Source organism: Caretta caretta, chromosome 8 (assembly GCF_965140235.1).
Source record: "Caretta caretta isolate rCarCar2 chromosome 8, rCarCar1.hap1, whole genome shotgun sequence".
In the NCBI taxonomy this organism is placed as follows: Eukaryota; Metazoa; Chordata; order Testudines; family Cheloniidae; genus Caretta; species Caretta caretta.
The window spans coordinates 45490917-45518371 of NC_134213.1; the positions used below are offsets into that span (position 1 = coordinate 45490917).

At 43.1% G+C, this 27455-nt stretch overlaps 1 protein-coding gene across 2 annotated transcripts in view; it reads left to right on the plus strand.

Moving 5' to 3' along the window:
• Window positions 1–2003: 2003 nt before the first annotated feature.
• Window positions 2004–27455, plus strand: part of TADA1 (transcriptional adaptor 1) — a 35868-nt gene continuing 10416 nt past the window's right edge. For both annotated transcript variants that reach the window (XR_007358200.2, XM_048862671.2), the window contains exons 1-5: window positions 2004–2170; window positions 11488–11579; window positions 12020–12085; window positions 24992–25089; window positions 27240–27449. Coding sequence is in view for 1 of the 2 variants with exons in the window: in XM_048862671.2 (XP_048718628.1) it covers window positions 2040–2170; window positions 11488–11579; window positions 12020–12085; window positions 24992–25089; window positions 27240–27449 (597 nt within the window). In the remaining variant the exon portion in view is untranslated. The remainder of the gene's footprint in view (window positions 2171–11487; window positions 11580–12019; window positions 12086–24991; window positions 25090–27239; window positions 27450–27455) is intronic.

Consider the following 27455-nt stretch of genomic DNA (forward strand, 5'->3'; position numbering starts at 1 on the left):
TTTGCAGGATCAGAGCCCAAGCATGTGTGTAATTTTACTCATATGAGCAGGCCCATTGCAGAAATGTGTGTAAAGTTATGCATGTGTGGCTTTAGAACATAAGAATAACCACAGGAGTGGATCAAACCAGTGAATAGCCCAGTATCCAGTCTCTGATAGTGGCCAGTGCCAGATGTTTCAGAGGGAACGAAAAGAACAGGGCAATTTCAAGTGATACATCCCTGTCATTCAGTCCCAGCTTCTGGTAGCTGGAAGTTTAGAGACATCCAGACTATAGGGTTGTGTCCCTGACAATCTTGGATAATAACCATTGATGGACCTATGCTCCAGGAATTTATCCAATTCTTTATATTTTTAATCCAGTTATACTGTTGGCCTTGACAATATCCCATGGCAATGAGTTCCACAGATTGACTGTGCATTGTGTGAACTATTTCCTTTTGTTTTAAACCTCCTGCCTACTAATTTCATTGAGTGATTCCTAGTTCTTGTGTTGTGTAGGATGTAAATAACATGTCCTTATTCAGTTTCTCCACACCATTCATGATTTTATAGATTTCTCTCATGTCCCCTCTTAGGTCTCCTTTGTAAACTGAACAGTCTGGTCTTTTTAATCTCTCCTCATATGGCAGCCGTTTCATACCCCTAATATTTTTGTTGCCTTTTTCTGAACCTTTTCCAATTCCAATATATCTTTTTTCAGCTGGGGCGACCAGAACTGCATGCAGTATTCAACATATGGCCATACCATGCATTTATATAGTGGCATAATGATATTTTCTGTTTTATTAGCTATCCCTTTCCGAATAGGTATTCTGTTAGCTTTTTTTAGCTGCTGCAGAACATTGAGCAGATGTTTGCAGAGAACTATCCACAATTACTGCCAAGATCTTTTTCTTGAGTGTTAAAGCTAATTTAGACCCCACCCTATTATATGAATAGTGAGGATTATTTGCAGGACTGGGGCCAAAATTAGAAAAATGCAGACTTTAGACTGAAGAGAATTTATGTAAAACGACAAAGGGCTAAATCTAGTCAACTGCTGAGCACTGAAATCAGGATTTGGGCCCAGGGCTGTTTAAGTATACACTGGATCATTGTAACAATTTGTGAACAATGATATGAGGCATTAGACAATTTTCTTTTAAACCATAGCTTGCATTCTGCAGCTTCTGAATTTGCACTGGGATTCAAATAAATACCTCATGTGGGCTAAGTCCATCCTATGTGGTGGATGATTTACTCAGACCTACAATGAAGGTTTCTGGGAGAGACGATTTCACACACAGTGAATCCATGAGCCTACTCAGGGCACCCATGCAGTGCAGTGCACCTTCTGTGCCCATGAGACTGTGCCGTGAGAGACGCCCTCAACTTTCTCTCTCCACACACAATGCACATGGTCCCTGTCTCCCCAAGCACTGGGGGGGGGGGGGGCACAACCATGACTCCTCAAACTCTCCCACCCTCAGGTTGCTGCTTCTTGACTCACAAAACTGATCCCACATGACCATCTCTATCTTGCCCTGCCAGGGCCCCACAAGCCCTGCATGATACTGACCCACCCACCCCCGGGCCCACCCCGCAGCGCTGACTGCTGGCGCTCCCCCACCTCTTCCTCTTGGCGCCTGGGGAACTGAAGCATCTGACAGGTTTCAGAGTAGCAGCCGTGTTAGTCTGTATTCGCAAAAAGAAAAGGAGTACTTGTGGCACCTTAGAGACTAACCAATTTATTTGAGCATAAGCGTTCGTGAGCTACAGCTCACTTCATCGGATGCGTTCCTTGAAGTGAGCTGTAGCTCAGGAAAGCTCATGCTCAAATAAATTGGTTAGTCTCTAAGGTGCCACAAGTCCTCCTTTTCTTTTTGAAGCATCTGACAGTGACACACTACTCCTCCCACGCGACCACCACTGGCGACGGACGTCATGTGACTGGCCCCGACCTCCCCTAGAAGAAGCGGCGCGGCCGGGAGCTGTGAAACAAATAAGCAGCGGAGGTAGGAGGAGAAGAGACACAGGCGCAGTGCACGAGTTAGTTGATGCTGTGGTTGCCGCGTAGAGCGGCGCGGAAGGGCGGCCAGGCGCCGGAGGGAGCCATGGCGACGTACGTGAGCGAGCTGGAGGTGGCCAAGAAGAACCTGAGCGAGGCGCTAGGCGAGAACGTGAAGCAGTGAGTGGGGCCCGCTCCCGGCCACCCTGCGCCCCGCACACGCAGCCCGGCTAGGTCCGCCGAGCCCCGGCCTCGGTTTCTGCCCGGTCCCGGGGGAGCGGGGCCTGCCGGCCGGTGGAGGCCACTCCTGGGCCGAGGGGCTCAGCCTGGAGCGTGTCCCAGTCGCTGGTCGCCCCGCGGCCTCGACTTTCCCTAGGACAACTGGCAGCCCCCGGCCCGCAGGGGCTGACGTCCTGGCCTGGTGGGGGCGGGGCAGGGCGGGGCGGGGCGGCGGACACCGGCCTCGCGCTTTGGGCCGCGCGGGCGGGCGGGCGAGCGGGGGCGGGAGCCTGCTCATGGGTGCCCGCGCCTCGCCGCGCGGAGGGCGTGGGCCGGCGTTTGGAAGGGAGCGGTGGCTGACAGGGGAACCAACCGCGGGAACCGGCGTCCCGAGGCCCTGTGGCGTCGCCGTCTCGGGCCATTTTGAAATCCCGCCTGGCCGCTCGGTCTGTCAGATCGGCCTAGGCAGTGGCGTGGGGCAGCTCCGCGGCCTGCGCTAGGCGGTCCCAGCGCTGCCTCGCAGTCTATGACTTTATTCATCTAAGCAGCATCTCTTCATTCATTGACAGGAAGCTTGAGCTTTGCAGGCCTAGCTTAATAACGGGTCCGTTTCACCCCGTGCTCGGGCCTTTGAGGGCAGTAAGAGATCAGGGGAAGTGATGAAGTAGCAGCCTCTGTCTCTTCTCCCACCAGCTTGTCCGGTTTAATTCGATCCAGTTAAAACTCTGGATTTAGCAAAAAGCTGGCAAATGTAGCCGGAAGGGACCTGCTGACTCCTGCTGCTCTCTTGTTTACTTTAGATGAACTGGTCTTCATGCAGAGAGGCAAGCTTTTTTCACCCTCTGGGTTTGCACTGAAACATCCTGTTCCACCATGAGAAATTGTAGGCCCACACTTTTAACACACATGGCGCTTAACTAGGTCATTTAAGGTCTGCCTGTTTAATTAAAGATGCCTCCTTTCCCGTCTGCTTAAACTAAACAGCTAGTAAGCAAGATGAGAACTGGTTGTTCTCTTGGTCTTTTACTTGGAGTACATTTAGAAATTTGCAAGGATTCTGTATGAGTACAAAGAAAAGGAGTACTTGTGGCACCTTAAGAGACTAACCAATTTATTTGAGCATGAGCTTTCGTGAGCCACAGCTAAGTGAGCTGTGGCTCACGAAAGCTCATGCTCAAATAAATTGGTTAGTCTCTAAGGTGCCACAAGTACTCCTTTTCTTTTTGCGAATACAGACTAACACGGCTGTTCCTCTGAAACCTGTATGAGTACAATGGACCACTTAGTTCATGTGCCTTTGCCTATGCTAAACTTAGTGCTATGTAATTGTTTTTCCATTTCCCCCATAATAAACTTAAATAAAAAATTAGAGACTTCTGTTTATAAGCAATATAACAGAAACTGAATTGGTTCAAATGGGTTCTGTCTCTGGTTCTTCCACTGGGTTATTTTGACCCTGGTCAAGTCACTTCACACCTTTGTGCCTTCATTTTCCCATCAGCAAAATGGTGAAAATGATATTTCCGTCCCTCGTAAAGCACTCTGTGAGAGCTAGGTAGTGTTATTAATGGCGGGCATCAACTCTGGATGTTAGAGTGCTGCGGTTTGCTTCTAACACATTTGTTGTTAGATCATGGTGGCAAATAAGAATTTGTTGAAATAGTTCTTAAATGCTTTCACCTACAGGGAAATAATGTCACTCAGAATGAATGATCATAATCACTAATTTCAGTTCATGGTTCATGTTTGGCCTGAGTCTCAGAAGCTGGCTTTGCTCTAGCGCATGAAAGCTTGGGCTATCAAAGGGGGAGCATAGCGCAGATGAGGGACGTGTCTGATGGAGATTCAGGGAGAAAGTGTTAATGGTCATACTATAGCATTGAAAGGTTAACACCAGTATTAACCAGAAGCTGGTATCAAAGATGGGAGCAGGGGGATGAGGTGTAGGTGTACCTGTACAATCTAGAGTAGTGCTATTCAAAGTGGTGGTCCCTGGACCAGTGCCGGTCCGCGAGCCATCGGCTGCCGGTCTGCGTGCACATTGGGGAAAAAAAAATGGCCGGTCCCGCACATCCGATAGCTTGAGAAGCACTGATCTAGAGAACACAGAAGCACAGTTCTCATCATCCATCTTCAGATGCTCCATCTTCTGTGCTACTTGGCATGTTATAAACCCTAATGCCATATCTTTTGCCTCCTCTAGATGCTAGAAGGGGGAAAGCAGTTTTTTTCTTCTACCTTTCATCCTATGTCACAGGCACCTGACTTTGAAGGCAGGTATCTGCTACTCTAAATCTCAGTTTTGAGGGCATCTTGCCTTATGGATAACTCCAGTGCTTGCCTCTTCTGTGAGTCATACTGACCCTAGTTTTGTCAATTTCATTCTATTGCTGTTCTGGGGTGCTATGGGCAGCAGCACAGGTAGTAGACTGTCTGCAGACTCAGGGTGACAACTTATTCTATTATATTATGTTTATCTTCATAACCTCAACTTATAAGAAGTGGGTTTCAGCCATTAAGGTTCTATTTTTCTGCATTTTAGAGCAGAGATCAGTATAATTAACTCCATTTTATAGTGGGGGAAACTGGGCACAGACCTGTGAAGTGACTTGCTCATTCACCCAGCTGACCATTGGGAGAGCTGGGAATAGAACTAGGTCTCCTGGGTCCTAGTCCAATGCACTCTACCAGTAAGCCACATTGTATCCCTTAGTTAGTGGAGCACAGCTGTTTCTCATCCCCTCTTGTCAGGAAAAGCTTCCTATTCATCAGGGTTTTTCAAATCCCGTTGATCTAACACTGGCCAATTCTATTATGTATTCATTTGATGAGTCGATTGTTTACCTAATTGGGAGCACTTTTCCTTTTCCCTCAAATGTGCCTTTAAAGTTTACATCATTCACCACAATGTTTTAGTTTGAACTGAGCATGGGAAAAAGGAGAAATGTTTTTAAAATGATTTATGATCGTAACTATGACTGGGAGATATGATCACCTTAAGGACTCTATGCTTTTTGATCCACCTCTCTGCTCCTTTCCTGTCCACCACACTGCCTGGGATGAAACACATGAAATGGGATGTATGCTGCTCTGCAGTGTCTGCTCTGCAAAAAATCTATCCATTTAACGGAAGGATATAGGCAGGGGGTGGGGGGGAAGGATCTGGAAACAGCCACAGGAAGTGTTTGTCTCCCCTCTCCTATGTAGATTTAAAAAACAATAGGTTTGATTCAACAGTATTTGAAAACACAGACATCTCATTCCTTTCCTCCCCCCCCCCCACTTATTGTTGCTGAAACAGCATTAACTATCCTGGCATTCCCTGTGCTTATCAGCAGAGTCACAAAGTATAATTGCTGTCGTGGTGACTGAATCATTTAGGAACAGGAGTAGGGATCTGTGGGGTTAGGGGAGGATAGTAAGGCGCTACACATGCATGCTGTAATAATGTTGGTGGTGGGATGGAGGCCTACTCTGCTTCCCTCTGCATCTTTATCTGAGAGGGAAACAGAGGTTTAAGACAGTACTAGGACTCTAAAAAGTAAGTAAATGCCTATATTTCTCTGCTTTATATTTGGATAGTCAGCTGGCTTGCTCAGATGCTATACTCCCTTCTCCCATCCTCTTCCTCCACTAAGGAGATGTTTTGGCTCTGTCTTGGAATCTCTGAACAGCCCTTAAGATTAAGTTGATGTGACAGCAAGGTGGAAACCTTTTCTGGCCTTCAAAAACCATGCATTAATTGACACAATGAATGTGACCTACATGCCCTTTTAAATTGAATGTTTTATTATCCTGAACAAATGTACTGTCTGCTATTAAATCCATTTGTTGTCCCTGCCAGAGTAAAATCTGCTGGCTGTGGTCCAGATTTATTACTAAGTTTCTGGCACTAAGCCATGTTTACAAATAGCAGGGCTCATGATTTGTAGATTTCTGAATTGCCTGAGTGTTTACCCAACATACAGGTTTTAACCTTCAATGCCGAAACTAGTGGAAAAGTCTTCTGAATTTTAAATGCCTTCTCTTTTAAGAGAACCACCATTCCAGTGAATGAGAAACTTTAAAGAAATATAGAAACTAGTGGAGGTACCTGTCAAGGAATGTGTATTAAGAATGCGCACAGATGTTAAGAGCTCTTGGTGCTGTAGCTAAGTATTATTGAGATCCTATGTAAAATATAAACTCTGATCTCAAATATGAACAAATTACCTTCCTAATGGCACCTTCCTAATGGTGCTACTCTCACCACCTAGTATTCTAGGAGTACATTTGTATGACTGTTATATTCAGCAGTAGCATGTTAATATATAGGATTCTTTGCATTAATGTATTTGTGCTTCCTCTGTTGGCTTTGCTGCTGCATAACTACATTCAGGACTGACTTGTCATTAAATCATTGTGCTAATGAGTGATTGACATTAGTACAAGTGTTTGGTGGCATGTATAAATGTTTGCAAAGGGCAAAATGGATAATTCGGAGGAAAACAGTTTTCCTACCTGTTTTTAAAAGTTTCTACTCCCATTTTCCAGTCAGCACAAACCGGCCCTTAAATGGATTCAAATAACATAATCTTGAAACAACTTGACGTTATTTCTTAATGACGAAACAAAGAAAAACCTGTAGTATGGGTAGCCTTACGGGTATTTGGAAGCCATTCGCCTTCTATAAAAAGTGTGTGTGGTGGTGGGGGGGTGTTCAAGGTTTTCTGATAAATTTGAAGCCTGCAAGTGAAAAACATGGCTGAAATGCAACAAAGAGACCTTGGACTCATTGTGGATAGTTCTCTGAAAACATTTGCTCAATGTGCAGTGGCAGGCAAAAAAGCTAACAATGTTAGGAACCACAAGGAAAGGGATAGCTAATAAAACAGAAAATATCATAATGCCACAATATAACTCTATGGATTACTATGTGCAGTTCTGGTTGCCCCATTGCAAAAAAGATGTATTTAGAATTGGAGAACAGAAGGGCAACAGAAATAATTAGGGATCTGGAACAGTTTCCATGTGGGGAGAGATTTAAAAGACAGGGATTATTCAGTTTAGTCATCTCTTTTCCAAGGTGGCGGGGGAGTTACGATTGGTATAGAGAAAGTGAATAGGGGAGTCTTATTTACCCCTTGACATAACAGAAGAAGTAGGGGTCACCCAAAGAAATTAATAGGCAGTAGGTTTAAAACCAACATAAGGAAGCACTACTTCACACAGTGCATAGTCAACTGGTGAGGCTCATTGCCAGGGGATGTTGTGAAGGCCAAAATTATAATGGGGTTCAAAAAAGAATTAAAGAAGTTCCTGGAGGATAGGTCCATCAATGGCTATTAGCCAACATAGTCAGGGATGCAATCCTGTGCTCTGGGTATCCCTAAACCTCTGACTGCCAGAAGCTGGGGCTGGAAGATGGATGATTTACTATAAATTGCACTGTTCTGTTCATTCACTCTGAAGCATCTGGCACCAGCACTATCAGAAGATGGGGATCCTTGGCTAGATGGACTATTGACCTGACCCAGTATGGCCATTTGTATGTTCTTAACTCAACTACACCTAAATTTGTAGACTTTAAGGCCAGAAGGGACCATCATGATCATCTAGTCTGAACTTCTGCACATCACAGGCCACAGAACCTCATCCATCCACTCTTGTAATAGGCCCATAACCTCTGGCTGAGTTACTGAAGTCCTCAAATCTTGATTTAAAGGCTTCAAATTAGAGAATCCACCATTTTTCTAGTTCAAACTGGCAGGAGACCCATACGCCACACAACAGAGAAAGGTGAAAAAACCCCAAGTTCTCTGCCAACCTGTCCGGGGGGTGGGGTGGGGGTGGGGATTTCTTCCCAACCCCAAATATGGTGACTAGTGAGACTGATTATGTGGGTGAGACCCACTAGGCAGACACCTGGGAAAGAATTCTGTGTAGCAACTCAGAGTCCTCCCCATCTAATGTTCCATCTCTGGACATTGGAGATGTTTGCTAAAAGCAGTTGTGGGTGGGCCATATGCAGTTTTAGGAAACCTCGTCACACCATCCCCTCCATAAACTTATCAAGCTGAGTCTTGAAACAAGTTAAGTTTTTTTTGTCCCCACTACTTCTCTTAGAAGGCTGTTCCAGAACTTCACTCCTCTGATGGTTAGAAAGCTTTGTCAAATTTCTAGCATCATCTTATTGATGGCTGGTTGATACCTATTTGTTCTTGTGCCAACATTGGCAACTAACTTAAATAACTCCTCTCCTTCCCTGGTGTTTATCCCTCAGATGTATTTATAGTAGGGCTGTCAATTAATTGCAGTTAACTCACACGATTAACCCCAAAAAATTAATCATGGTTAATTGCCGTTTTAATCACACTGTTAAACAATAGAATACCAATTGAAATTTATTAAATATTTTCGTATGTTTTTCTACATTTTCAAATATATTGATTTCTGTTGCAACACAGAATACCAAGTGTCCAGTGCTAATGTTACATTATTTTTTATTACAAATATTTACACTGTAAAAATGATAAAAGAAATACTATTTTTCAATTCACCTTATACAAGTACTGGTGTGCAATCTCTTTATTGTGAAAGTGCAACTTACAAATGTAGATTTTTTTTTTTTAATTTTTTTGTTATATAACTGTACTCCAAAATAAAACAAGGTAAAACTTTAGCGCCTACAAGTCCACTCAGTCCTACTTCTTATTCAGCCAGTCACGAAGAGAAACAAGTTTGTTTACATTTACGAGGGATAATGCTGCTGGCTTCTTATTTACAATGTCACCTGAAAGTGAGAACAGCTGTTCGCATGGTACTTTTGTAGCTGGCATTACAAGGTGTTTACATGCCAGATATGCTAAACATTCGTATGTCCCTTCATCTTCAACCACCATTCCAGAGGACATGCATCTATGCTGATGACAATCCAAAGCAGTGCACACCGACGTATGTTCACTTTCATCATCTGAGTGAGATGCTACCAGCAGAAGGTTGATTTTCTTTTTTGGTGGTTTGGGTTCTGTAGTTTCTGCATCAGAGTGTAGTTCTTTTAAGAAGATGAAGGGACATATGAATCTTTAGCAAATCTGGCGTGTAAATATCTTGCAACGCCGGCTACAACAGTGCCATGCGAACACCTCTTCTCACTTTCAGGTGACATTGTAAACAAGAAGCGGGCAGCATTATCTCCTGCAAATGTAAACAAACTTGTTTTGTCTGAGCGATTGGCTGAACTAGTAGTAGGACTGAGTGGACTTTTAGGCTCTAAAATTTTACATTGTTTTGTTTTTGAGTGCAGTTATTTTTTTGTACGTAATTCTACATTTGTAAGTTCAATTTTCATGATAGAGGTTGCATTACAGTACTTGTATTAGGTGAATTGAAAAATACTATTTCTTTTTTAGAGCACAAATATTTGTATTTAAAATAAATATAAAGTGAGCACTGTACACTTTGTATTCTGTGTTGTAACTGAAATCAATATATTTGAAAATGTAGAAAACATCAAAAATATTTAAATGGTATTCTGTTATTGTTTCATCATGCGTTTAATCGCTTGACAGCCCTAATTTATAGAGAGCAATCCTATCTTCTCCCCCTCTTTTGTCAAGCCAAGCCTTAAAAACCTCTAAGGATGGAGATTCTACCACCTCCCTTGGTAACCCATTCCAGTGCTTCACCACCCTACTAGTGAAATAATATTTCCTAATATCCAACCTAGATATCCCCCACTGCAACTTGAGACCATTGCTTCTTGTCCTGTCATATGCCACCACTGAGAACAGCCTAGCTTCATTCTCTTTGGACCCCACCTTCAGGTAGTTGAAAGCTGCTATCATATCCGCCCTCACTCTGCTCTTTTGCAGACTAAATAAGCCCAGTTCCCTCAGTTTCTCTTCCTAAGTCATGTGCCCCAGCTCCCTAATCATTTTCATTTCCCTCCTCTGGACTTTTTCCAATTTGCCCACATCCTTTCTGTAGTGGGGGGCTCAAAACTGGACGCAATACTCCAGACGTGGCCTTACCAGTGCCGAAGAGAGGGGTAATATCTACCCAGCATATCTACCTCTCCCCACAGTTTAGTGTCATCCACAAACTTGCTGAGGGTGCAGCCCATCCCATCATCCAGATCATTAATGAAGATGTTGAACAAAACCGGCCCCAGACTGACCCCTTGATACTAGCTGCTAACTAGACATTGAGCAGTTGATCACTACCCGTTGAGCCCGACGATCTAGCCAGCTTTCTATTCACCTTATAGTCCATTCATCCAATCCATAATTCTTTAATTTGTTGGCAAGAATACTATGGGGAAGACCATATCAAAAGCTTTGCTGAAGTCAAGATCTATCGCGTCCATCGCTTTCCCCATATCCACAGAGCCAGTTTCTGCATCATAGAAGGCAATCAGGTCCTTAAGCCAAGGTCCTTTAAGTTTCTTCTCGTAAGGTAGGTTTTCCTTTCCTCTAATAGTAGGCCTTCTGTGTACCTGTTCCACTTTGAATTAATCTGTCTTAAACATGGGAGACAAATTGCACAAAGTACTCCAGGTGAGGTCTCACTGCTGCCTTGTATAATGGTAATAACACTACCCTACCTCTACTGGAAATAGCTCGCCTGATCTATGCTAGGATTGCATTAGCCTTTTTCACAGCTGCATCACATTGGCAGCTCATAGTCATCTTTGATCAACCAATACATCCAGGTCTTTCTCCATCTCTGTTGCTTCCAACTGATATACCCCCAGCTTATATTAAACATTCTTATTGTTAGTCCCTAAATGCATGACTATTACATTTTATCCCCTAAGAACATAAGAGCGGCCATATTAGGTCAAACCAAAGGTCACGTTGTGAAGGCAAAGTCTATAACAGGGTTCAAAAAAGAATTAAGTTCATGGAAGGCTATTAGCCAAAATGGATAGGGATGGTGTCCCCAGCCTCTGTTTGCCAGAAGCTGGGAATGGGCGACGGGATGGATCACTTGGTGATTATCTGTTCTGTTCATTCCGTTTGGGGCACCTGGCATTGGCCTCTGTTGGAATACCGGATACTGGGCTCGATGGAGCTTTGGTCTGACCCAGTAGGGCCATTCTTATGCAACCCTCTCTGTTTTCACTGAAGTTATACTAAAACATTGTTTCTTATTAGATTTTTTTAATATGATACAAAAAGCTACATGTTGGATCTGAACTACATGACTGTCCATTTAAGAAATGGGAGAAAAGGAATAGATATAGTAGGCAAAGCAATGTTGTTTACAGTGCTTAATGTTCTCTCTCCCATGCACAGATACTGGGCAAACTTGAAACTTTGGTTCAAACAAAAGATCAGTAAAGAAGAGTTTGATCTGGAAGCTCGTAGACTCCTCACCCAAGATAACGGTAAGAGAGTCTCTGGGAGTGTCCCTTTTTCTGTCTTCCCATATTTCTCAAAATACCACATTCTGGGTTAGTTGCTGCTTGCTACACACCGATGCAGCCACATGAAGTGTGACTACATAACTCCCACTGCTTGTCTAGAACTTGCCTCCTCTCTTGGGCCACATTATCTTACCACTGCTGAGATTAGGAGCTGCAAAGGAGAAGGTTCTTATTTCATAGAGAGGCTAAAAACCTATGTAAAGGATATCAATTGGGAGGTGTATGCAGCCCATGGAATGAATGGGAAGACATGGCTGTGGAAAGTGTAAACAAAATCACTTTATAAGGTAGCTTCAAGTGTCTGCCTTTGGACTTTGCCTGCCATGTTGCTAATGTGAATCTGTCTTCAAGTAACATTTTTCTTTCCTAGCGTCTGTCTGAGTGAACTATCTTTTTTGCAGTCCATTCTCACAATGATTTCCTCCTGGCTATTCTCACCCGATGCCAAATCCTGGTTTCTGCACCAGGTAAGAGAACAAAAAATTAGTGTGGTGTGTTTTGTTTTTTTTAAATCATACAGCACAACCCTGGGAAGTGTTTGTGGTGGGCTTTGTTTTTAAGTTATATGCTGTGATTTATTTAGTCTTAAATTGTATGTTGTCTCTTACTATGAACTAGGTGCCGTATGACACAGTGGGGATCCTGACTGAGGCCTTATTACTATTGTAATATAAATCATCTGTAATACAAAATAAGGATTTCATACACTTAACTAGAGATTAGTGCTCTGCATTGCCACGCAGGAGATCAAGGTTTGATTTCTAGTCTCCTGCTTCTTTGACTGTGAGTTCTGTAAGGTGGTGTGCTCTGTGCCCCACCAACCTGCAGGGCCGAGTGAAGGGAGGTTTTGCTCTGTTTTCTCCAGCGATCTGCTTGGCATGATGCGAGAATGATGTTGACAGGTTTCAAAAGGAGACTGAGCCTTTCGTCAGGAAGATGGAAACTCTGAGTCATGGAGGGAGGCAGCACTAGGAGAAAGGTTTCAGAGTGGTGTGTGTGTGGTTTCAGAGTAACAGCCGTGTTAGTCTGTATTCGCAAAAAGAAAAGGAGTACATGTGGCACCTTAGAGACTAACCAATTTATTTGAGCATAAGCTTTTGTGAGCTACAGCTCACTTCATCGGATGCATGCTGTGGAAAGTGTAGAAGAGACTGGTGTAGAAGAGACTTTTTATATACACACAAAGCATGAAAAAATACCTCCTCCCACCCACTCTCCTGCTGGTAATAGCTTATCTAAAGTGATCACTCTCCTTACAATGTGTATGATAATCAAGTTGGGCCATTTCCAGCACAAATCCAGGGTTTAACAGGAACGTCTGGGGGGGGGGGGGGGGTAGGAAAAAACAAGGGGAAATAGGTTACCTTGCATAATGACTTAGCCACTCCCAGTCTCTATTCAAGCCTAAGTTAATTGTATCCAATTTGCAAATGAATTCCAATTCAACAGTTTCTCGTGGAGTCTGGATTTGAAGTTTTTTTGTTTTAATATTGCGACCTTTAGGTCTGAGATCGAGTGACCAGAGAGATTGAAGTGTTCTCCGACTGGTTTATGAATGTTATAATTCTTGACATCTGATTTGTGTCCATTTATTCTTTTACGTAGAGACTGTCCAGTTTGACCAATGTACATGGCAGAGGGGCATTGCTGGCACATGATGGCATATATCACATTGGTGGATGTGCAGGTGAACGAGCCTCTGATAGTGTGGCTGATGTTATTAGGCCCTGTGATGGTGTCCCCTGAATAGATATGTGGGCACAGTTGGCAATGGGCTTTGTTGCAAGGATAGGTTCCTGGGTTAGTGGTTCTGTTGTGTGGTATGTGGTTGCTGGTGAGTATTCACTTCAGGTTGGGAGCTGTCTGTAGGCAAGGACTGGGCTGTCTCCCAAGATTTGTGAGAGTGTTGGGTCATCCTTCAGGATAGGTTGTAGATCCTTAATAATGCGTTGGAGAGGTTTTAGTTGGGGGCAGAAGGTGATGGCTAGTGGCGTTCTGTTATTTTCTTTGTTAGGCCTGTCCTGTAGTAGGTGACTTCTGGGAACTCTTCTGGCTCTATCTATCTGTTTCTTCACTTCTGCAGGTGGGTATTGTAGTTGTAAGAATGCTTGATAGAGATCTTGTAGGTGTTTATCTCTGTCTGAGGGGTTGGAGCAAATGCGGTTGTATCGCAGAGCTTGGCTGTAGATGATGGATCGTGTGATGTGGTCAGGGTGAAAGCTGGAGGTATGGAGGTAGGAATAGCGGTCAGTAGGTTTCCGATATAGGGTGGTGTTTATGTGACCATTGTTTATTAGCACTGTAGTGTCCCGGAAGTGGATCTCTTGTGTGGACTGGACCAGGCTGAGGTTGATGGTGGTATGGAAATTGTTGAAATCATGGTGGAATTCCTCAAGGGCTTCTTTTCCATGGGTCCAGATGATGAAGATGTCATCAATATAGCGCAAGTAGAGTAGGGGCGTTAGGGGACGAGAGCTGAGGAAGCGTTGTTCTAAGTCAGCCATAAAAATGTTGGCATACTGTGGGGCCATGCGGGTACCCATAGCAGTGCTGTTGATTTGAAGGTATGCATTGTCCCCGAATGTGAAATAGTTATGGGGGAGGACAAAGTCACAAAGTTCAGCCACTAGGTTTGCCATGACATTATCGGGGATACTGTTCCTGACAGCTTGTAGTCCATGTTGGTGTAGAAGGCTTCTACGTCCATAGTGGCTAGGATGGTGTTTTCAGGAAGATCACCGATGGATTGTAGTTTCCTCAGGAAGACAGTGGTGTCTTGAAGATAGCTGGGAGTGCTGGTAGCATAGGGCCTGAGGAAGGAGTCTACATAGCCAGACAATCCTGCTGTCAGGGTGCCAATGCCTGAGATGATGGGGCGCCCAGGGGGTGTGTGTGTGTGTGTGTTTTTGTCCTGCCTCCAGAGTAGAGGGGAGGACAGGAAGCTCGTAGTTGTAAAGTCTTAATTAAAATGATGCCAATGAATTTAATATACTTCTGTTAAGTCCCTGCAGCTATCACATTATGTCTGGTGTTACGCTTGTCTGTGGTGTCTAGTGAGTTTCAGTATTGCTGACACCAGAATGCATCTTGACCAGTAACTTTAGTCACAAGACCCTTTGAGTGAAAGTGATTCAAACTGCAAATTAGAATACGAGTTTGAGACTGCTAGAAAGTTCAGAGACCGGCATTTTAGGGTGTTGTGCTGAGCCTGCTGTATTGTTTATGCTGACTGCATAATACAATCAAACCTGGCTAACCAAACACCAAAAGTTCTCCATGTAACTTCTGCTGCTTCTTGGGTTTTTAACATTGGGATGGCTGCAGCAAATACATTGCACTTGGTTTGTTTTATAATCTAAACCTTCTGAATAAAACCGGACAGACTTAACCACAGCCCAACTATCTTTTAAAAAAGGACAAAGTGGTGAACTGGGACTGGGCAGGTCTGGGTTCCATTTCCCAAGAGTGATACAGATGTTGTCATATGTAACGTTGCTCAGGTAGGGCTCAGGCTCTGGTTGGGAGGGGATCTCCACTCCTGTTTAGGCACCTAAATGAGTGGCCAGATTTTTAACAAGGGTTTGCACAGCACTTGACAGCTCCCACTGAGAACAATAGGAGCTGCTGGGTGCTGAACAAGCACACTTTAAAAATCTGGTCCTTCATTTCTCAGTGCCTCTTATCCCCATTTTACGGCTGGGGAAAACACTTCTCCACCTTGTAGGAGTGATCTGAGGATAAATCCATAAAAAGTTGGGAGGCACTTGGATACTACAGCGACAGGCTGTACCTAGACAGACAAAGCATCACATGAGTACTCTGTATTAATAAGAATCGCTGTAGAGCTGCTCACATTCTGTTCCAGATTGCCAATTTCAGGGAAGATTCTTGTTAGACCCCTGAGAGTACTTAGCTTGTGGAAATTGCCTCCTTCAGTGTTTTTGTTCCTAGGAAGACTTTCAAAAACTACTTGTGTTTTTGCTTTCACATGCTTGTGTTTTCTCCCCGGGAGGGAAATCCTACTGAAGTGTACATTCAGTTTATAGGGTCTCTGATCCATCTTGATGAACAAAGCAATTAGTTGTTTTTTAGCTAATCCTGGCTTCTATAGGGCCCCAATTTCTTTTTCAGTAATCTTGGGCTAACAAAGACTTGGAGCTATAGTCATCTACACGTGAGACTGGATAACTTTTTTTTTTTTTTTTTTTATTAATTATTCAGAGGTGGCAATGTGTTTTGGTTTAAGGGCCAACAAGTCTGACAGACAGGGATGGGTTGACCATGTCCCATTTGCCTCCAAAGAAAGGAGGAGAGGTGAAAAGAAGAAATGTGTGAGAAAGAAAGAGATGGGAATAAAGCGACAACTGAAAAGAGAAGAGAGTGATCAGAGAGATTCTCCTAAGCATTTGTCCTTCTCTATTCTGGCCAAGAAAATAAAATGAAAGAAATAAACAGAATGGGTGGGTTCTTTTCTGTAACACATATCTTTGTAGCTTCATCTGTTAGTACGTTTCTTTTCCTCTCTCTGCTCTTGCTGCTGTACACTGTGTGTGTGTGTGTGTGTGTGTGTGTGTTGGAAAAGTCTCAAATGCCACCGCCTTCCTTTTGCTGGGGTTTGACTGTACTCTGCCCCTATGGCAAAGCAGTGCAAGCCTGGAGAGAAGCAGCTCTGTTCTCTTTCTCAGCTTGTTGCTTTTGTTAACAAGGCTAGAAGCTGGCTAGCTCCACAGTGGATCGGTTGTCACAAAACCCTGCCAATGTGACATTGGCAAATCTTGAACTGCACAAGAGTAGTCGTTAAAGTTTCCCATGTGCTAATACTGCTCCCTTCAATGTGTGCAATAAGTATAAACTGTGCTCTAGAAATTAGTAAAATGAACACATGCTGTCACTTATAATGCTACTTCTAAGCACCTCTAGTTATGGAAAGAGATGCAGTTCCTTAATATTACACTAGATGACAACTACCACATACGGCCTGGCTGTGTGGATTTATGTGTGGTAACGCACGTGCTTAAAGGAGCAGTTAATGTTGCTCAAGCCTCCTTGGATCTGCTGATATTGTTGCAACTTTAAAATCTCCAGGCTTAACATTATATTAACCTGTTTGCATAAAACCTGATAAGGGAATGGTGGCAGAAGGGCTTAGTAGCAACACATGGAATCATATCGTCTGTCTATGCAGGCAGTACAACCGTACTCATCATCTCGAAGTGCCTTGCGAATTCTAATGAATTTATTTTTAGAGAACTTCTGGCTTTTTCCCTATTCACTAATCTTTTTTTTTTTTTTTAAGTTGTTGGAAAAGGCAGGTTAGAGAGAGAGGTTTTATGCTTCAATCTGACAGCAGGGAGGTCTGGTATTGTTGATTGCTTCCAGGCTTGTGTTCCACACTTGTATCAACCTGCTGAGCAAACTGTCTCCTCTGTCACTTTTGAGGTTCCCAGTTGCTGTGGAATTCTGCTGTCATGACTGAAAAGAGTGAGGGGCAGTCCCACAGCATAGCTGGGGTTACTTCTATAAAGGCTTTTTTGAGGATAAGAACTGAAATCTTGACCTTGCTGCTGTCTTAAAGTCTGAATTAATGCAAAGAATTAATGCAAAGAATTACGGCTCTGTATGATGTGCTCTTGGTAACCTATCTTGCTTAGTAAAAAGACCGTAACATAAAATCCCTCCTGGCCAGAGGTACAGAATCCCCTTACCTGTAAGGGGTTAATTAGTTCAATTAACCTAGTTGGCACCTGACCAGAAAATGCTTTCAAATCTGGGGCAAGAGGGGGGAGGTTTTGTTTATGTTCTTTTTTGTTTGTTCCCTCTCTGACAGAGAGAGACCGGGGCAGGAAAAATCATCTCCTAAAAACATACCTGAAAGGACCATCTAAGATTACAAAAATTGTAAGCAAACCAAGAAAATATGTTAGATCAGTGGTCCCCCAACCTTTCTGTGGGGATAGCATATGCCTATTCCCAGAAGACTCTGGCAGATGCCAGACACCCCGCCGCCGACATGCCGCCGAGACACGGCAGCGGCAAGAAGGGTCGCCGTTGAAATGCCTCCTAGAAATGGCAGTGCTTCTCAGTAGAATTTCGGCGGGTGGTTCTCCGGTGCACACAACTGCCCCAGCGGGTGCCATTGCGCTCGCGGGCACTGCGTTGGGGACCCAGTGTTAGATTATCTTTTGTTTTAGCTTGTGAATTTTCCCTATGCTAAGAGGTATGTAACTGGAAAGCAAAGTCAGAGGGGAATCCTCTGTGTTTTAAATCTTTTTATTTACCCTGTAAAGCTACCTTCCATCCTGATTTTGTAGGTGTGATTCTTTTACTTTTTTTTTTTTTTTAAATAAAATTCTTTAAAAACCTGATTGATTTTCAGTGCCCTAAAAAAACAGGGTTTGGTCTGTGCTCACATTAAACCAATTGGTTAGTATATTATTCTCAAGCCTCCCCAGGAAAGGGGGTGAAGGAGCTTGGGTGGATATTTTGGGGGGGAATAGGGCTCCAAGTGGCCCCTCTCTGAATGTTTGTTTAAATCGCTTGGTGGTGGCAGCAATCCCGTCCAAGGACAAGGAAAGGAATTTGTGCCTTGGGGAAGTTTTTAACCTAAGCTGGTGGAATATAAGATTAGGGGGTCTTTTATTCAGGTCCCCACATCTGTACCCCAGAGTTCAGATTGGGGAGGGAATCCTGACAGAAGACTACTGTGTTTTTGAAGAGCTGTGGCTCTTTTCTTTTTCTTTACTACTGTTTTTCCTCATGGTATCCCATGCTCACTCATTTTACCCACACTCTTAATTTCTGACCTGCTCAAGACTTCCTTACTTTGTGTTTCTAAAGATTCTCAATGCTTACAGTTCAGTCTTATGCCTTCTACAAAAGAACACCGTGTTACCTTCTACACCTACTAGAATATTGGCTTATTCTACGAAGTGAAGAGCACTTGCATGTTCTGTCTCCCATCCAAATGCTAACCTAGCCCTATGATGCGTGGCTTGTGACAGGTCATCCAAGGCTATAGGTCAGAAGAATGCAAGCCCAGTGTATAGGTATAGTAACAGACCTGTGGAAAGAATAAAGAAAAATGGCAAAGCCTGAGGTGGTCCATGCAGCACAAAGCAAGAGAATTCAGGAGGAAGTAGCTGTCAATGAGTGGGTGAACAGTAGAGCCCATCACATAGATGAGGTTCATTACTTCAGTGCCCCGATACTTGAAGCCTTTAATATGAACCTCATGATTAAGTGCTAGAATACTGTGTGTTAAAAGGTATTCTAAGGGCACAAGGCTCAAGAAAATTAAGAGGAAAAATTAAAACTGGAAACAAAATATTAAGTTGTAGAAACTCCCCCTCATAGTAGCAAAACACTAAGCAGGTGCTTATATCCTTAACTTTAAGGCCCATCAGCTTCAACAGAATGTAAGCATGTACTTAAAGTTAAATATGTGTTTGGCTGAATAGGGGTTGGGATTACTTGCCTACTTTTGTTGAATAGGAGGACTATGTGAAGGGAACCTGTATGTTCAAGAACACTGGCCCAAGGAACACCTTAACCCAGAGATCTGCTTGGGGATTTTACACAGTCAGAAGGTGACCTCTGTAACTGCAAGAGAAAATAAGCTTGGCAATGTGAAGCCCCAAGTTCCATAACTAAACATCCAAATGACAGTGGAGAAAACAGGATTGATGTGTTGAAAGGATAAGCCTTCAGCTGACGTTGCTGTAATTGTCTGGAAACATTAGGAAATCAGATAGTGATATCCAAATGCCTGATGATCATATTTACTGACTGAATTCTAAATCGGATTCAGCCCTCCTGGAAAATACTATGGAGGTTCTTCAGGATCCTATGTGGCAGTAGCATAACCAGCTGGATATCTGTAATGATGATGAAATTCTTGTTTTTCATATTCAGCTTCTTTTCCCTCTCTGCCCCTGGGAACACTGAGACAATGGTGCAGGCTTGTAGGAATAAAACAGGTTTGTCTGCTAGGGGTGAGAGAAGTAAAGAAAATGTTCTAGGAATACTATAGAAGCCAAACTATGACTAGCCTACATGCTAAGTAGGTAAAAGAGTAACTGCTCTGAGATCCTTGATAAACTGTAGAAAATCCTAGAGAAATTAGCACATCCTGAATTAAACAGCAGCACCCAACAAACTCAGATTTAGCAGTTAGCCATGATGCTCGATGAAACAAATATAAATTTTAAAATGATCAAAATACAAAAAACCACATTCAACCTTTCTCCTAAATTCAACTGACATCTTTAAAATAGATCATAACATGCAGAAACAAAATTAGAGGTGTTCGAAGCAAATTGATTTATTTACATCATAAAGAGCATTAATTTCACAGTCTTTTATTTTTGCTGAGTGGGCAAATAGGATAACTGGCTGTATAACTGAAACAATACTGCTCGATAACAACCATACTAATTCTTGAGTTAATGATGCAAAAGGTTTCAGGGCCAAGATTGGAGATAACTTTTGAGGAAAAACATCTATAATACCTACATAATAGTAGGTAATGTGGCAAATCTTCAACCTGGCCAGGCCTTCTTGGGCAAAAGTGATTGTGCCTCTCAGTGCCAGTGTACATACCTTCCAAATAAACCAACTGCATTGGATGGCCTTTAGATAAGGGAGCCCAGGAGACATTTGTTACATTAACATCTGCCTTATCTGGTAGTTTAGAAATATCTTCTTCTCTAAGCTTAATCAAAAATTTCATATATTGAACACCCCACCCCCCCTGAATTATTCCACACCACTCTCTCTCCTGTCATCCTACATTAGAAAGCCTTGGCATTTTTGGAGTTTAATACGCTACTCACTCCAATTTCTGCTCCGAAATCAATTATGCTTATATGGTGCTGCAGTCAGGCTGTGGCTTTCTCTTGTCCCTAGAACCATTATTAAAAACCAGGGCCAGAGCCTAGTTAGGGTTAGGTTTCAGAGTAGCAGCCAGTGTTAGTCTGTATTCGCAAAAAGAAAAGGAGTGTTTGTAGCACCTTAGAGACTAACAGATTTATTTGAGCATCCGATGAAGTGAGCTGTAGCTCACGAAAGCTTATGCTCAAATAAATTTGTTAGTCTCTAAGGTGCCACAAGTACTCCTTTTCAGTTAGGATTATGATTTCTTAATTTTAAATCTCGAATACTTTCTCTTAATCCAAGTTGAGAGGTTGGGATATCTAGCAGGGACCCAAGAGGCTGCTCTCTAACCTTCTAAGGTCTGGGAAGAAATAGCCGGAGTGGACTGAGTATTGGCATTACTCTTCTGGTACATTCATGCTCCATATTCTGAGGTGTGGCGCAGAGACAGAAACAGCCCAGTTCTTCTGAATCAGAAGGAATGCCACATACCCTGTATGGGCTAGGACAGAGGTGGGAAAACTACGGCCCATGGGACCATCCTGCCTGACACTTGGGCTCCTGGCTGGGGAGGTTAGCCCCCGGCCCCTCCCCTGCTGTCTCTCCTCCCCTGCAGCCATGCTGGCAGCCCGGCTGGCTCTGGCGGGCGGCGGGGCTGCGAGCTTTTGCTGCTCTGAGCTGCATGGTAGGGGAGCCGGGGGGTTGGATAAGGGACAGGAGGTCCTGGAGGGCAGTTGGGGACAGGGAACAGTGGGGGTTGGATAGGGAGTGGGGTCCTGGGGGGCCTGTCAGGGGGTGGGGGTGTGGTTAAGGGCCTGGGGGGGCAATAAGGGGACAGGGAACAGGAGGGGTAAGATAGGCAGTGGGGTCCCCGGGCGCATGGTTTGGGGGGTGGGGTCCCGGGAGGGAGCAGTCAGGGGACAAGAAGTCGGGGGGTTGGCTGGGTCGGCGGTTCTGATAGGGGGTGGGGGCCAGGCTGTTTGGGTGGCGGGGGCACAGACTTCCCTACCCGGCCCTCCATACAGTTTTGCACCCCGATGTGGCCGTCTGGCCAAAAAGTTTGTCCTCCCCTTGGCTAGGAAATACAAATGCGTGGACTTCAGGGGTAAAACCTTTCAAAGATTTTTCCAGAGCTGCCAAATTCCCCCAACATAACTTTGAAATGCTAAAAGCTTTCCTTGGTTTCTGACATGTCTTTAAACACCATTTGTACTAACTTCCCTGTCATCAAATAACGATCACAGAATTGTTAACCCCACCCTAGCGTGTCTGTGTGATATTGTCCAATTTTATATTGTCTGCTCTGCTCTTTGACAAGCTAAAAGTTGCAAAATTGCATAATTTTATTGGCTATCATGTGAAATGTGTGGTAAATCATTTACCTTTCTGAATTTTTATTTTGTTTAATAAAACAAAATGATCACAGCACGATACCGAAAGCCTGAAGGAGGGGCAATGTTATTTCCCTGAACAGCACTGGGGGTGCAGATGTTTGCAGAGTAAACATAAAGGAGCGGATTGGCTGCATATTAGACAGATTATCATGAAAGGGCTGGCAGCCCTTACCTCACAGGAAGCAATCCCAATCTTTGTTCTTTAGTGGGAGCTGCACTCTCAGCCAGAGAGCTCAAACTGGGGGCAGGGCAGGTGCCTGATAGTACTACCGGTGAATGAAAAAATCCATCAGATCAAACCTTCTCCATAGCTCCTCCCCCAAAAATAATGGAGTGGGAGCTGGTGCACAAGATTCTGTGAACATTTCAGTAGGAGATACTGACTACTCTGCAGGACTCCCCTTGCCAAGGGTATGTGGTATAAAGTCTGTAATATTGGTCTGGCCAGCAGTGGCAATGGAAATACAAGTAGCTAACTCCTGAGCAGTATCCAAGTGGGCTGCTTGGCTACACCTTCTGGTGTGATGTAATATATAACAACCATCCTTGTTGCAACTGGTTTCACTTGGTCCTTCCTCCTCCTTCCGTCAGTTCCACACAGTTGCTAGCTCTCTGTCTGCTTTCTGGGTCTCTGTTTCTTCTTCAACTTTTTCATACTCCCTTGCCCTTTTAAGGATGAATATGACATTTGTTTATTAAGAGCCTGATCTAGTACTTATTAAAGTCAATGGAAAGACTTGCACTGACTTCAGTAAGATCCAGTGGGTCAGACTCTGATACCCTCACTCATGCTGGGTTGCACCGTACTCCACAAAGTTGTCCTCCACTTGTGGCATCTGATATGTTCAGTTGTGAGTAAGGGTATTTGGATCTGGCCCCAAGCATTGGAGCAATATGTTGCTGCAAATTTACCTTTCAGCAAGTTAGCACATAAACTTCAAATTGAACTTTGTTGTTGCCTTAATAGGACTTGAATACCTGCCAGGCACCGGATATTGAAAGGCTAATTGTCATGTCCTGACACAGCATGTTTCTTACAAAACTCCAGAATGTCAAACAATCTTTTCAATAAAAGATATATCTATATTATGCTTACACAATCCCTCTCGTTTCAGAATGACTTACGAACTATAGTCCAGGATGACTCTGCTAGTGAAATGCAGCCATTTCTGGGGATGACGTATGGCAACTGTCAAGTAGAACACAACAGTGCTACACAACTGAACCTGAAGAGTACCTTTTTAGAACTGAAACTGTAGAGGGAATTTATTTAGGCTGACCATAATTCCTAGAGTTGGAATGTGGCCAGGATGCTGACTCTAAGATCCCTACTCTTAAAAAGAATGTCATGGGATCTTTAAGAACCACATATGATCAGGACCTTGGTTTTAAGTCTCATCTGAAATATGGAAAGTACTTAAAGCACCTTAAAGAATCTATCATTAAACACATGAGATACAATGGGACTCTTCATGTGCTTAAAGTTAAGCATGTGCTTAACTGCTTTGCTAGAGGAGAGCCTAGCAGCACAGTTCATCCCAGTGCTACTTTTAATGTTTAAACAATAACACATTTAAACACTTTAACTTTAAGCATATAGGAAGTGTCTGCTGAGCTGCGTGTGTGTGTGGAGAAGTGGGACGGGGTGCTACTGAGAGGGCCTGAATGATACGCATCACCCCTTTCTTCATCCTGCCTACAAAAACCTCTGCGTCCATGGCCCTGAGCAACTTCGTTCTGTCTTCATAGTTTCCCTGAAATGCTCTACTCTTTTCCCTCCCCTTCTACTAGAAGAGTTAAGGTTGCTCTGATGTGTTGCATAGAGAGAAACTTCTAGTCTTTGAGTGTGCAACCCCAGCTTGGTTTAAGAATTGTATATATAACTTCAGTTGGTGACTTCCTTTTGTCTAAAAAATATTTTTTTGGGGGTGGGGAAATATGAAATGATTTGGGTGTAGAAAATTGTTTTTAAAATACATTTTATTCTCTTATTAGTAGTTCTTCCAAATCAACACCATTGTTATGAACTCCTTGGCGTCAGTAGTGTAGGGACTGCTGTGTCAAGAAATTCTTGTGTTTTTGAGCTTCTATATGGAGCTCTTACTCCTTGGGGCAGCTATTTCTCAGGGTAAGTAAGAACATATGAAATCCTAGGTATATAAAGGATCCATTAACAGACAATGCAATGTCTGTTATTTTTCCATCCCTCAATATAATTTGAGTTCTCTAAGATGTTTCCCCACATACTGTTGTCCTCAAAAGTTTAGGTCATTGTTTTTAAAATGAAAAGCTCTTTCTGGGTGTAGACATTTGTATACCACTACAGGATTACAAACGGGAATTCCAACCACTAATTCCTTGGTCAGACTCATGTCATGTGAGATAGCTCTGTGAAATATGTTGAACAGTCTGGAGACTCTAGAACTTTCAGGGTCATTATCATCACTAAAACCCAGTGAACACACATCTAGCTTTTCTCTGTATATGATTTTGTAATTTGCATAATAGCAAATACAGGATGTGCCTGAAGAATTAGGATCCAATTCTGTGAGGGTCAGAGCAGTCTCAGCTTCCAGTGGTTTTTATAGGAGATGAGGATGCTCAGCACCTCTCAGGAGTCACTTGGAACTCTGCAGGCTCGGACTTTAACTATGCTTCTCAAGTATCTGAAGTCATACAATCCTTGATGTACTGCTTAATAAACGTCTTCAGAAGTCATCCACCAATACAGTGCCTGCCATGTCCTTTTAGGTAGGTGTAGTGTTGTCTAGCCATTATATATATGTGCTTTTGTGATAGCCTCATGCATCTATTGCAGTTTAAAAACATGTTGCAAGAAAGGCACAATATTGTTCAGATAATTTCCCTCTGAAGTAACAGAATTATTGCTCAGATACATGGTTTTAGTAGTTGAGAATAGTAACAAGCCAAATAGTGTAAAATAGAAGTGGTACATACACTTAAATTGGAAAGTATGGAAGTGCTCTTCAGAGGTATCAGAACCTTGTGGGTTTTGTCTTGTTGTTAACTGTATGAACTAAATTATATTGGCTAAAAATTGGAGTGACCTTCCCCTCTCCGCTTTTTTCCCTTCTCTCCTATTTTCAGAGGGTCCTGGGCCTCTGCCGTGGACGGGTGGCTCTGCAGCTAAACCTGGAAAACCCAAAGGAAAGAAAAAGTTTTCTTCTGTTCGGCAGAAGTTTGATGTAAGTTTATATTCTGCAAAGGGTCTCCACTCTGCTAAACACTCTAGAAATGAAGAGCTGGCAACTTGTGAGCAGTAAATGGCCCCTTTGTTAGCTGGGATGGCTAAGATGCTTCACCTCATTCCAGCAGAAGCATTTTTATTAAAGCAATAAGTATTCAAGTGTAATTACCAGACAAGTCTCTTTCAGTCCAGATATTTATAATTTCATGCTGCCCCTGATCTCTTGTTGACTTTAAAAAGCTAAGTGCTTCATGAAGCAAAAGGTCATCGTTCCATATATTATAGTTACCATTATGCTTGCCTCTTCTTCTCAAATTGACTTGCTGCGTGAGCCTGGTTGGGCTAGCCAACTCCATATTGCTTTGGGATGTCTGGATGGGTGCAACACTTTCTTTTAAACAGACCACTCTTAGAGGGCTCCAAGTTTCTTAAGGGAAAATACTTCGGAGTGCCTCTTCTCTGCCTAGGCTTTTCCCCGTGGGGTAAGGGGAGAAACGCCTAGGACTAGGTTCTCATTTACACTAATCCCCTTTTATATTACTCTGACATTCTAAAGGGTCTGTAAGGTGGGCCCACTTGGAGACTGTTTTACACTGCCAGAGTGGTATAAAGAGCATTAGTGTGAGTGAGAATTGGGCCCATAAACACCGGAGAATAAATCTGACACTGGTATAATCTGGCACTGTAATATTCTTTACAGACAGTGGTCTTAAAGAGTTGTGAACCCAGTGGAAGTAGAATTATATTTAGAAATTGCCACAGTGATTCAGACAATATTTCTTACTATTCACCCAGTTTTGGCCAAGACTGTAACAGCAATGCATAGAAGCTGCTATTCAGATAATCTGTAGTATCTTCATTTATAAAAATTCACAGTAATCTTTTCGCGCTAAGCAATGATGAGAATCTGGTTAACTGAGTAATACATATGTCTGGTGGTGGACTTAAAACTTGGTGGGTTTAAAAAATGTGAATGTGTATATATACTGTACATATGCATTTTTTTTCAGGAATGTATGATAGAGTAGTACTGTATTAAGGTTTTATCAGGATGAATTTTGGATAGGATTATTTACAAGTAGTGAAGTTAATAATCCCATTAGAGTTAAGGTGTTCAGCGATGTTCAGCTGACACCAAAATACTGCTGAGAGAGGAGATTTCTGTTAATGCTCCACTCGATCTCTCAAAAGGACCACCTCTCTGCTGCAAGGAGAGAAGGGGAAAAGAAGTGTCTTCTACTCTATCCTCCTCCCCCCCCCCCCCCCCCGCCCCATGAATAACTTCTGTGCCTGTCCCTGCTATTAGTATCCTCAACAGCATGAAATTGACACAATTTCATTGCTACCCAGGAAGGTCCAAGTAACAGCTGTGAAATTACCAGATTCCATGTTAATTCCACTTTGCTTCTGCTTTCCAAAGACATATGTTTTCTGTTTGCAGAATCAGTTACATTTTGAAGGTTATATCTTTGCAACCAAATGAAAGCTGAAGTGCTCAAAATTAGCAGAACAACTTCCCACTCATTAGTGGTAATATTTTTTTCAATCATATTTAAATAAACATTGTTTAGATATATGGTTATCCTTTGTAGTTTTGTATAAAGCTTTTATAACCCCCTCTATCCGAGGATATCTGTATAAACATTAACTAATTAAGCATCTGATATTTTGGGGTGACTGAAAAACAGCTCTTTCTGAGGGGAAACAGCCAGCTGTTTAGCAGCACACAGCAATGTTAAGTTGAAAAGGTAAGGTAAATTGAAGTGTAGTGGTAGCCGTGTTGGTCCCACGATATTAGAGAGACCAGGTAGGTGAGGTCGTATCTTTTATTGGACCAATTTCTGTTGATATGAGAGACAAACTTTCGGTTCTGTGTGGCTCAGAAGTTTGTCTCTCTCACCAACAGAAGTGGTCCCATAAAAGATATTACCTCACTCACCTTGTCCAGGTAAATGTAAGACAGGCAGAATATAATAACCAAAGTTGGAACTCAACTAGGTGGCTATGCTTAAAATCCTTATTCTGTTATGAAGAGTGCCTTGTTTAATGACCATGTAAATTCAGGACCTCAATTTCACATCTCCCCTGAAAACCGTACTCACTGCTGGAATTAGTAGTTTTTAAATGAAAAGTGTGTTTGTCTGATAGCACCGATTCCAGCCTCAGAATCCATTGTCTGGAGCCCAGCAGTTTGTGGCAAAGGATCCTCAAGAAGATGATGATTTGAAGCTGTGTTCCCATACAATGATGCTTCCCACGCGGGGCCAGCTAGAAGGAAGGATGATAGTGACTGCATATGAGCACGGGCTGGACAATGTCACCGAAGAGGCAGTGACGGCTATTGTCTATGCTGTGCAGGTTAGA